The sequence below is a fragment of the Mirounga leonina genome, unplaced genomic scaffold (genome assembly GCF_011800145.1).
Source record: "Mirounga leonina isolate KUSES-001 unplaced genomic scaffold, KU_Mleo_1.0 Mir_92, whole genome shotgun sequence".
Classification (NCBI taxonomy): Eukaryota; Metazoa; Chordata; class Mammalia; order Carnivora; family Phocidae; genus Mirounga; species Mirounga leonina.
Genome location: NW_023270852.1, coordinates 11,037,556 through 11,050,315, shown reverse-complemented (window position 1 = coordinate 11,050,315; position 12,760 = coordinate 11,037,556). Strand labels below are relative to the sequence as shown.

The 12,760-nt window shown below is 41.0% G+C and overlaps 1 protein-coding gene across 1 annotated transcript; it reads right to left on the bottom strand.

The window, feature by feature from the left end:
- Positions 1-7,280: 7,280 nt before the first annotated feature.
- LOC118004104 (olfactory receptor 51I1-like) lies at positions 7,281-8,601 on the bottom strand. The gene is given in 1 exon segment (XM_034995272.1): positions 7,281-8,601. A coding segment is annotated over 1 exon segment (942 nt). The 5' UTR covers positions 8,223-8,601.
- Between the last annotated feature and the right edge of the window lie 4,159 nt (positions 8,602-12,760).

The window sequence follows — 12,760 nt, the reverse complement described above, 5'->3', positions numbered from 1 at the left end:
GTCACCCACAGCAGAGATAAGTCTTCACCTGACATTTGAAAAAAAAAAAAAAAAAACGAAATTAGCTTCCTCCTGAAGGTTTTCTGCCTTATCAGCCCACGTGAAAGGCTGAAGGAAGGAGATGGAAGGAAGTGGGGGAAGTTGAGCCGTCTACATCATTTTGGGTAAAAATATAACAGACACTCTCTTTTCACCTCCTCTTCCTCTGACCTCTAAAATCCTAAAATTTTACATGTAAAGGAGATATTTGAAACGGCCCAATCTTATGAGAGACAACATAGCTTAAAAATTGAGAGCAGAAACACTAGAATAAATCAGACCTGTCAAAATCCATACTCAGCCTATTTACTAGATGTGTGATGTGGGCAACTTATTTATACTCTGATCCAAAGAGGTTTTTGTTTGTTTGTTTGTTTTTGTTTTTTACTTGTAATGTGGAGATAAGAGTAGTAATTTGTATAAGAAACGGAAGCCACCTAAGGGAGAAGAATGGGGAGATGCTGGAGAAGTTGGTCTTCTTTATTTTCACAGGCAATGAAAAGGACAGAATGGCAGATGCACATTTTTTTCCTATGCAGACAGGGGGGCAGATGGAAGAGACCAGGAGACCTTCTAAAGTGGACCCTCTCAGAAGTCCATTGATTCAGTTGCCAACTCGACAGTCTTTCTAGGACCTGAAACCAGAATCCAATCTTGCACCTATTGATAGAATCCCCTCCACTGCATCCTTAACAAACTGTCACCCACACTCAGCTTGAACACTCCCAAAGATGGAGAGCTCATTGCACCTAACGCCACTATCCTGGTTAGATGCACTGACTTCTACAGTGCTTAAATGTGCTTCTTCCACATTGTATATAACTGCTGCAGACGCAGAGAAACAATCTCTTTCAGGTTTCATCTGAATATTATTCTTCATGGTATCTGTGAATTGCTTGCAAAATACATCTTAACTTGCAAACATGTATTAACTTGTGTAATTATTTAATGCCTATATCCCCTATTATACTGTAAACTCCATCAAAATATAGTATTGAGTTTATTTCATTTATCATTAGACACCCAATACTAGCACAGGGTCAAGCACATAACAATGTTTAGTAAATACTTAACTGGATAGATAAATAAATAATCGAATGGCTAAATTGTACCTGAATGTTCCAATCATAATAATCTGTAATCTTCCCTTCTTCATGCTATGTATCCTAAGTGCCTTTAGCTGCTCAAAGTACCTGATTTTTAATTTCCTTACCACAAGTCCTCCTATCAAGGTGTCTCACAGAGAGTAAATCTAATATGAATAGACAGTGTGATATGTAGCTTATAAAAAATTCATGGATTTTAGTCTTTGTTAACAGAAGTATTTTATTCAGAAGATGTCCTAACACTTACATTTACAATTTGATACTTTTCCCCCGGTTTACATTGTCTTACCTTCTTTGATAATTTTCTTAACTCATACTATATTATTCATATTTAAAATTTTCATTTTAGCTGCACCTTTTCCTAACACTATTTAAACAGAAATAATAACTTTCTCACCTGTGACTTTAAAATATTGTGTACAGACTTTTCTGGTTTTGCTAGAATTACATTCATGCCTCTGTCCTTCCTGTCCTACTTTGAGTTCTTTTTAGGGTCAGACTTGTGCCTAGTTCGTTCTTACTTTCCTAGTACATCACCTAATTCTAACACATAGACATGCTTAAGAAATCATGAATTAATAAAAGCACGAACAGACTGCTCAGGACCATAACTGAAGTGCTTTCAGTTCTGGGTCCCATACTCTAGATTAGAGTTAAACCAGCTGGATCACACTCAAAGGCAAGGGGATCAAGTCATTTAAAGGGCGTGGAAGGAGCCAGTGATGTCTTGAGAAAAGGAGACAGAGAAGAGGTAGAGATGTGTGGGAGTGGGTATAAGAGGTGCTGAGTGATAGGCGGAGATCACATGGAGACAGTCTTGAGCCCAGGCAAGGAAGATTTTCTAAGAGTCAAAGCTGCACAATAGGATGATAATCTTCCAGTCAGTGGAGATGTTCAAGCAAAGACTGAATAATCCTTGATGGGAATACTGGAGGGACAATTCCAGCATCTGCTGAATTGGGATTAAAGGTCCTTTCTGCCTTTTTCAGCTCTCTGCCCTCAGGCCTGATGTCCAGCCTGCCAAGATCTCTCTCATTCTGTGACACCGAGAATATCAGGGCTGTGAATCTATGTGGGGCCCAAGAAAGGTCAGCTCTCAACCCCTGCCATGTGATCATGTGTCTTTCTCTAAACCACTTTCCATCACCCTATCTGAAAGTGTGTGGGAAGACACAGGAACATTTGAACAAACATTACTCTACTGGTAGGAAACCTACATGAAAATAAGATCTGGGGATATTTTTTCTTAAACCTCTCCATCACAGGCCAAACAAATTACAGTGAATACACAGCCCATATGTGCCTTGACAGAGACTCATTCAAAGATACAGAGACATGAGAGACGGGGAGAACCTCAGAGGCACAAATCGAATTGTAGACCAAAACATACTCTTGCACACATACCTGGAGATGCAAACTCACCTGAGAGAGCTTTGTGAAATGGCAGTGAGATTGAAAGAGTGTAGGCCAGAGCTCAGGAGGACATGAAAATAAGCCTTAGGCAGGCAGTAACCAAGAGAGGAGGCAGACTCTATATATCTGAGTGAGAGTCCCCACTCTCACTGGGCCCTGGCCTGGTGTGCCTGAGGGTGATGCTGAGCTGGTGATGGGAAAAGGAGGGGGATCAGATCTCACCTTGGGAACAGAAAGAAAAGAAAAACATATCCCTTAATTACACTTCCCTCTCTCCACACAGAAAATAAAAATCCCAACTCCTTCCCTGTGATGAAGAGAATGAAAACAAATCCCCCCAAGCTCCATGGCAACATCCTCTTGGCCCTCAATTATCCAGTCTTGAAACTGGAGCTCTCAGCCCAGAACCAGGAGTCTACATCCTCAAATTCTGGGCTTAAAACCTATATCTCAGACAGAACCTAAAACTTAGACCCCCGTGGGTAAACTCCAGGACTGACAGCACAAGAGAGTTTGGAGCCCAGGATTTAACCAATAAGGGATATGACTGTAGCTGCCTTCATCTACTCATCATAGCTGTTCCTACTCAATTTTCACTCCCATCCCTTGCACTCAACCCCTTATCAAGCTCCGAGGTCTCCTCCAGGAGAGACATCCCAGGATACTGAAAGACTGTAGGGCTCAAAGTCACACAGATGTAGGTTTGAGTCCTAGTTTTACCATCTACCAGCTTCATGATTTCAAGAGATTAGCATTTCTTCAACTTGGGACCCAATTCATAAGGAAGTTAGTACCTATCTATAAAGGTAGATATTCAAATGAAAAGAAGAAAGTGACAGTTTTAAATGTGATTGTTCCTCACATGATAATTATCATAAGGTCTGCTGGAGTCCCCAATTTTAGATTCCCCTAATAAATTATTTCCCAAATATCTAGACTTCCCACTAAGTATTTCAGTTGACCTCAACCTTGTTCCAGTTTCAAATAGGGTATAGATATATTTAAAGAAGGCATAGCAGGAGAGCTCTCCCCGCCTTTTTTAATCAAGGGGTGGGATACATGGGGAAAGCAAACAGAGGTGGATATAGAGAAAATTCCCCCTTCCCCATGAGGAACTTTGAAGTATCTCAGAGAGGCAGTTTAAGAGACTTCCTGCTTTCCACTATTGTAGAATTGGTTGGGTCAGATGAATGAGTTGGGAACCAGGAAATACAATTCAAGAAAATGCAGATTACAATTGTGAATAAGGTCAGAGAATCACTGGGGGAAAAAGAGACATAAAAAATGCAGATTGGGCATAAGCCCCTGGTGAGTAGGGGCAAGACTTTGAGAAGTCATAGAGCCAAGTGACTCTAGCTATGTCATTAGGGACAATATGATGAGGAACATGCCTCAGATCAGATCTGATTTATTCATTTATTTAATTAGTCATTTGGTTGTTCACTGAATTAATATGTACTGGGTATATCAAACACTGTGCTAGGTGCAGGATTTTAGGTTTGACTGTCATTATCTCTTTTTTTGATTTTTGAAAAGTCCTTTTTTAAGACTCAGTTTCTGTTTCTATTAATTGACAGGAAAAGTCAACAGAAACCCTAAGTACTCATTTGGAGTGATAATACTAAATATAACATCTGTACAAATCTCAACAAAAGGGACTTATTATAAGTGTTAAAAGTTATCTATGGGGAAATTATGAAACACTTTCCCCATTAAGCTTAAATAGAGAAATAAATATGCCCTGTGGAGTATAAGTGGGATTTTCCACAATAGAGCAAAGCAAAGATGGGCACAATGCAGGTACATGTTTGGGTAGAAGAATATAACCAGAGTAGGCATATCCCTTCTAAAAAAAGGAATGTGCTCTTTAGAAAGAAGATCATAGACTTTGTAGAAAAGAAAGAGAAGCTTCAGAGAGGTGTTGTTCAGGGGACTTGCATGCATTGAAATCCCATTGACAACTGGCAAGGTCCCACATCCCACTGTGACAAACAGCTAATTTTTTCCCCCCTAGGTTCTAATTGCCTAGAGAGCAGACTTAAAATTAGAGCTTACCATAATTTTGGATTCCAGGAAGGTTGTGATGGCATGGGGTGAGAATTGGGGGGTAAAGAAGGGAATCACATGATTGTACAGAATTACTGTGGAACGGCTAGGGATTGTTCATCAAATCCTTCTGTGAAGCTATTTCAGTGTTCCACCCGCACCACCTCATGGAGATAAAAGGCTGTAAATCTGTATTTCCCTTCACCGCAGCACCATAAGCTTCTGTCCTGCACTCAGTCTCCCCCAGCTTTAAAAACCACCCACAGGGCACCTGCGTGGCTCAGTTTAAGCATCTGAATCTTGATTTTGGCTCAGGTCCTGATCTCAGGGTCATGAAATAGAGGCCCAGGTGAGACTCAGCGCTCAGCGCAGAGTCTGCTTGCCCCTCTCTTTCCCCCTCTGCCCCTCCTCCTGCTCTCTCTCTCTAAAAAAATAAATAAAATCTTGTTTGTGCACACACTATCTTTGAACTAACCTTCGGGCAAGGGTGTCAGGGGAAAGGGAAGTGAGTCTGCCACTCCTTGAAAGCCAGGAGCCCTGTAACAAGATCTCAACCGAGTAGAACAATTGGAGCAGACCCTTGCTGGGGATCATTTGGGGACTTTTAATTGTGAGACACTGTGAGTAAATACGCATATGCCAAAGTGCCCTCAGACATTGTATGCCCACCCACAGTGTAATAATAACCTCTCTGCTGCCTCTGATCTTGTATTAATTCAAGGGTGTGCATGTGGGGAGAGTTTTCACAAGACAGAGCAGACTCACATGAGCAAATGCTGGAAACAGTTATAGTCCTCAAAACCCAGGTGACAGTGGTTCTTACTTAAACAGGTGGAACATTCGGGCTCTTTCTTCATTGAGTGCTTTTGTGGCATCACGATATACGGGATCTTCAACTAAGTTTTCTGTTCTACAAGTACGGATGAATGTCAGAAATCCATTCTCCCAGATCACCACCAACACCAGTAGTTGATTTCATCCTTCGTGGAATCACCTATGCCAAATTTCTTGGAATAACCTTCTCAAGGATGTTTTGTTCTTCACCATGAAAACCTCACTTATGTTCAGATTTACTCCTGGCACAAGCTTGACTCTACTGAAGAGAATCTTTATCAGTTGGGTGTTAGGTGTGCAGAAAGAGTTAACATAGCAGCCCCAAGACAGCTTACACTGAGAGTGGTCATCTTGCAAAGTGGCCCTCAGTTGGCATCTGGGAACTTGGATCTCCAGGGTGTTCCCACCACCCAAACTGTTAAGAGTGACTCACTAGGCCTAAACTGTTTATGCAAATGATGTGATTTATGCTGAGCACTTGCTTTCCTCCTGGGAGTCTGCAATTTTGGTATTGCCAATAGAAGCTGCCTACCTGACTAACCTCCAACAAAAACCTTCCTAAGTTTTTAAAGAAATATAAATAAATAAATAAATAAATAAATAAATAAATAAATAAATAAATATCTTTTTAAATAAAACCACCCACAATCTTCTCAAGATCGTGCTTCCCAAGTTTCTCAATATGAAACTTTCCCTTTGTCTAAACAAAGTTGTTTGCAATTCTAAATATTCTAGGACAATATTCTAGGTTAAAGCTTCTCAACCTTTGAGAATTATATCAGAATTACCTGGAGGACTTATTAAAACACAGATTGTTAGACCTCACCTCCCAGAGTTTCTGGTTCAGGAGACCTGAGGAAGGACCTGAGAATATGCACATTTAACAAGTTCCCAAACGTTGCTGGTGATGCTGGTCTGAGAATCACACTTTGAGAACCACTTTTCCAGACCCTTGTAACTCACGAGTCTTGTTATTTTTGTTACACATCACATGGGCATTACCTTAGTGGTGTTTGAAAGAGTAGCACTGGGCTTCTCAAGCTTTAATCACCCATGGATCTTACTAAATACAATTTGAATTCAATAGGTCTTGTGTGAGGTTTAAGATCTGTTTCTCTAACAAGCTACCAGATATACCAATGCTGCTGTTCATTGGGCCACACTTGGAACAGTAAGGTTCTAGCCTTTTCTTTGCCTAAAGATTTCTTCTCAGGCAGTTATTTATGCTAAGATCATTACCTTCTCTTCTTCCTACCACCCTGTATCAAGTACCCTAACCTTTCTCATCCTTCACAAAGTACTTTATATAAACACACACACACACAGACACACACACAGACACACACACAGACACACACAGACACACACAGACACACAGTCTTAGCCTGATCTCCGAAAACCAAATGGGTCTTCTCTTGTGCATGCAGCATCAAGCCTCCACAGAATTTTGTGTCTAATGGTTATCATTTCCCTCACTCTGAGTGGTAGTAGGATTATTTGTGCTCAGCCTGTTTGCTCAGTAAAAATTCCATTGTTTCCATATATGCCACACATTTTTCAGGGCATCTGTACTCATTTTTATGTTTTTCCCTTGATATGTCTATCTCTTACTTAACAATATGCCTTGTTCACCATTATAACATTCTTAGCGACTAGCTCAAGATTTTTCACATGGTAAATATTCAGTATATATTTACGACATTTTATTGAGTCAGGTGTTCTCTTAGTTCCATATTCATAGCTCTCAAGATCTTGGATTAAAGCTCCCTGTGTTTTAACATTCCTAAAGCTGGCAAAACAGCCCTAGTCTTTTCTCCAAAAGACTTCTCTTAGTAGTCTTCCTCAAATCTGGGATTTATGGAGGATTTTGAAGAGCCCTCTGCGTATCTCCTTTGTCTTCATGCTGTAGATGATGGGGTTGAGCATGGGGGGTACAAATAGGTAAACACTGGACATCATGACATGAACAACAGGTGGGGCACTTTTCCAGAAGTGATGGATCATAGAGACAGCAATTATGAGCACATAAAAAGCCAGCACTGCACAGATGTGTGACATGCAGGTGTTGAGTGCCTTGAGCCGCTGCTCCTGGGATGTGATGGCCAGGACGGCTTTCAGGATCAATGCATAGGAAAGCAGGATGAATGCCACGTCAATGCCATAGGTGAAAATGACCACAAAGAGCCCATAGATGTTGTTAACATGGATGTCTCCACACGCCACTTTCATGAGATCTGGATGGAGGCAGTATGAACGATGCAAAATTCTGTCCTTGCAGAAGGGCAGTCATTTTACCAGAAAGGGAAAAGGGAAAAGGGTGATGAAACTCTTGGCAAGGATGCCCAGGCCCATAGCCAAGATGCGGCTATTGGTGAGCATAGTGGCATAGCGTCGTGGGTCACAAATAGCCACAAAACGATCAAAGCTCATGGCCAGCAGTATGCCTGATTCCATGAAAGAGAAAGTGTGGATGAAGAACATCTGAACCAAGCAGGCATTGAAGCCAACATGGTGGTAGTTGAAGCAGAAGGTAGCAAGCACAGTGGGAAGTGTAGAGGACACCCCCAGATCGTTGAGAGAGAGCATAGAGAGGAAGTAGTACATGGGCTGGTGCAGAGCAGGCTCCCAAAACACCAGAGTGAGGATGCTGAGGTTGCCTATGATGGAAATCAGGTAGAGGATGCAGAAAACCAGGGCAACCGAGGCATAGCCTGTCTGCATCCCTGGAATGCCTGTCAGCTGGAGTGTGGCTGGCTGGAAGGGGGTTTCATTGAGGCTCAACATGGCAGGCAGGTGGGAGAATACAGATGGAGGGTGAGCCCCAAAGGGTGTGTTGGGGGAGTTCTTCACTTTCTTTCAGACATCCTGTCTCCAACACAAAAGGTTAGAGATGGAAAGTGTTTGTCTATGTTTCTGTTTCTCTCATTAGACTATGAGCTCTCTGAGAATAGTAACTGGGTTCAACTCATTTCTGTATCACCGGTGCGCAGTCCCCTGTCTAGGCCGTGGTAGAAACTCCATGAAAGTGTGATGATCGGGGAGTGCCTATGACGTGGTAAGGCAACAAGGTAGGAGGCAACATGAATGATGCCCCCTAATCTTCACCTTAAAGTGCATCATCCCTTCATTTCCCCCATCTCACCCCAGAAGCCATCTTTTAGAAATCTAGGACAAATAGAAATTAAGATAAACAGGGAAAAGGAAACACCACTCATGCCTTTGGGAACCCTTTGGGTGATGCTGCAGATGACTCTTCTACCCCGTGAACTTACAGCTTCAATAGCCTTTACTCAGACTTCTCCTCAGTCTCCCAGTCCCACAGCTATCCCTGGATGTGTCATCACCAAAAACTGTTCCACCTGTAAAATCTTAAATTCCTTTATTTTCTACTTTATTACAATAGTCTTCTACCTTCCACCTGTCCTACCTTCTCATGCCCTTATAGTGCTCTCAGTGTCTCAATAACTCTCCCATACTATCCTGGCCTATTTGTGTATGAGCTCCTCCTCACTTATTCTCTGACCCACTCTCCCACTGGGACTGGTACTCTCATCTTCTCTTTGTTTCTCTTTCACATTCATACTTGAAACCTCAACTTTTTATAATTCTGTAACCAAACTTCTGGGTGTACAGCTGGATAAAACCAAAGAAGCAAATGTTTTATTAGAAAAGACAGAGACAGACCAACAGAGTCATTTTACCACCACCTAAATTTTAAACTCACATCTTTATCTGTTCTTACCCACTGGTTTCTGAGAAAGAGGTGTATGCCCTTGTCTAAAGCCAGGCCCTTCACCTCCAGAATTCCATTTCCTGCTATCGCTTTCAGAAACCTCTCCCACTAGTCTATTGTACTGCAAGTTCAGTTTCTCCTTTTCTGTCTCTTTCCCTTCAGGCAATAAGCATGTACAAGACCAGACAGACCATCATAAAGATATAACCTTCCCTCTCTTGCTGCCTCATTATTACCTTCCCTAATTCTTAGTCAGACTCCTTGAAACACTGTCTCTCTGCCATGGGAAGGGGGCTTGTTTATGTGTCTGCTTTTCCAGTTCCATTCTGAGATCCTGAAAGTCAGGGTTTCAAACTTATTGACTTTACCTTCTATTACTGTTCAATTTATTGTACTGTGGTTTCCACACTTCCCCCTCCCAACTGAAATGAATTTCTCTATGCTCACCAGTGACCTCTTTGTTGCTAAACTGAATGAAAACACTCTCTCTTCATCCATGTGAGCTCTCCATCAGAGTTAATATTGTTGGCAACTCCATTTCCTCCTACTTGACATCTCTTTCTGTAGCTTCTTTACTGACTCCTCTTTGTCTTTCTCCTTAAGCAGTGTCAGTCTAACTCCAGGAAAAATAAACAATAGTCAGAATGGTGCAGATTGAGAAAACCATATCATAAAGGACTTCTTCTCAGCCTTGGGGCACCTGGGTGGCACAGTCAGTTAACTGTCCGACTCTTGGTTTCAGGTCAGGTTGTGATCTGGGTGTTGTGAGATTGAGGCCTGCGCTGGGCTCCATGATAACCATGGAGTCTGCTTTGAATTCTCTCTTCCTCTCCCTCTGCCCCTCCTGTTCATGCTCTCTCTCTTTCTCTCTCCCTCTCTCTCAAATAAAAAAATAGATCTTTAAAAAATAAAAAAGGCTTCTTAGCCTTAATCCAATAATCTCTGTAACTATTTCCATGGTATTTGATATCTCAAAATTAAAGCTCCAATCTTTAGAGAATAGAATGGTGGTTGCCAGAGGCTGAGAGTGAGGGTGGTGAGGGAAATGTGGAGATATTAGTCAATGGGTACAGGCTTCCAGCTCTAAGATAAATAAATTCTGTGAATCTAATAATAGCAGAATGACTATAATTCACAATACTATAATATACCCTTGAAAGTCATCAAAAGAGTAGATAGTAAATGTTACCACCACACACACACACACATACACACACACACAATGGAAATTATGTAAGGGAATGGAGGTGTTAACTAATCTTATTGTGGTGCTCATTTTGCACCACAATATACGTGTATCAAATTGTCACACTGTACACTCTAAGCTGACATATGCTATATGTCAATAATATCACAATAAAACTGGAAAAATCTATATTTAAAATTAAAAAATAAGTTCCGCTTTGGAATTTAGGCATAATGACTCCCGTATTTTCTTATAACAACTCCTTATTCATTTGACTTTCTAGAATTTCCATCTTTTTCCCAGTCCTCTTAGTAAATACAGTGAAATATGGTGCCCAGAGGCTGGATAACACCCAGATATTAATAATAATCCTGAAAGTATGTGGACCATGAGAAGGAATATGTCTATTCCTTTGTTTTCTCTCATCCAAATGAGAATCCAAAGGAATCCTTTAACTGGTAGGATTACTTTTCCCTACTCCCCCCCTAAACATCTCTCTTTTTCCTGACCCAGGTTTAAAGGTAATGTCTCTAAGAAGTCTTCTCAAATCCAACCTATCCAGATTTGTTTTTTCAATCATCTTCACTCCAAGATTATTTCCACATACTGAAGAAATGGAAAGACTCTTAAGCATGCCAACAGATACTAAGTTCTCTCTCACAAGATAGATATACCCTCCCCACTGGCCTTAAATCCTGGTATGCAAATTTAGGTAAACCAGGAGGGCATATTTCATCCATGCTCCAGACTTTTCTTGGTCTAGAAAGCAACTCTGAAAACTTCTACCCCAAAGAAAACATGTTCTGCCACCACCTAACAAACTTTTTTTTTCATTGTTTGGACCATAAGGGTGTCAGTTAAGGATTCCTAAATGTGGCTAACCTTTACGAAGAAAAGTCAAGAAGATGGAGAGAGACACAACAATGTGGTTCTTTTGCACAGGATGTGGATGAGCATAAACACACACATGGTCACACAAAGGTGACATTAAATATACATGTTTATACTCCTGCACACACTTAAGAACTCAGATATCCACGGGGACTATCTCACATCACACAGACAGAAACTACCATGCACTCCTTTGGTCACACACAACACCATCACAACCACAGAATTTAGGAAGACTCATAGCTACTCACTGACATTATACAATGTGTTTCAAATATCCTCTCGTATGTATACTCTCCAGAACACAGGCTTATTAACACACACACACACGTGCACATATACACACAGTGCCACAAATAATACATCAGCATTAACGGACCCACAGTAATATCGCCACCGATTATATTCCCAAGACATACTCAATCCTAGAAATCTAGCTGAGGTTGAATACCACATGGTTGAATGACTTCAATTCATTCGGTTCTGTGATCTTTGTCTCCAGCTGCATATCCAACAGTTAAGGATATGAAACAATAATTCAAATTGCAGGCAAACAAAATCATAGAATAGAAAGAGGACAAAATCTAGATCTGATGCATCTAGATCTCTTTAACTTTAAGGGTATCTGGTTTGGTTTTAGGGTTTTGGTTAAGATGAGACCTGGCATCAGAATCTGTGATCCTTGACTTTGCCAGCAAACTGATTAGGCTTATGTTTGGATGGGAAATACGAGGGGCAGAGTCAGTCTGAAGTTTCAGTAAGAGTGTTAAAGCTTGGAACACCTTCTAAATAAGGAGCCCACGTGGGCAATCCAAAGGAAGGGCACTCACTGGGTGGCAGATGGTTCTTTTCTCTGTAGCTGGATGTATTGGTCTGTGAGTCCAGCTGGGAGAGTAGTATCAGCTCACTCTCCTAGGACTCATAAATTTATGACTATCCTAGAATCCCAGAGCTTGTTTGTTTGTGATGGGAGGAGGGAAAATAGAAATAATAGAGAAGGTGGTATCTATGAGTAGTGAGTTGGGCCATATGAGAATCGCTCCCAGGAGAATCCCGTTCTTGGCCTCATCATCCTGATGTCATCCATATCCATTACTATGTTAATCTGTCCTTGATCAGGGGATACAAACACATGTATGCACACAAACATGAGTAGTCCTAGACATTCTGAGACTCCCATAAATGTAGCGCTAGACATATTCAGCCGTTTATTTACTAACATTCTCACTGCCTCCTTTCAATCCATACACATACAAACTGATAAACATAAATATGCTCAATTGCCCTATTCTCTAATCACCAATCACATATCTTGACACACCAAACACACACCAGAATCTCTGTATTCTTACATTAATTATAGAGACTCATGTAGATTATAGACATAATCTTAGAAATTGTTGGAGACTCATAGGCATCCTTGAAGAAACAATATATTTTAAATATAGTCGCATGATCACATATCCTAAAGTATACATTTCAAACATATCTATATTCCCATTAAGAGATCAA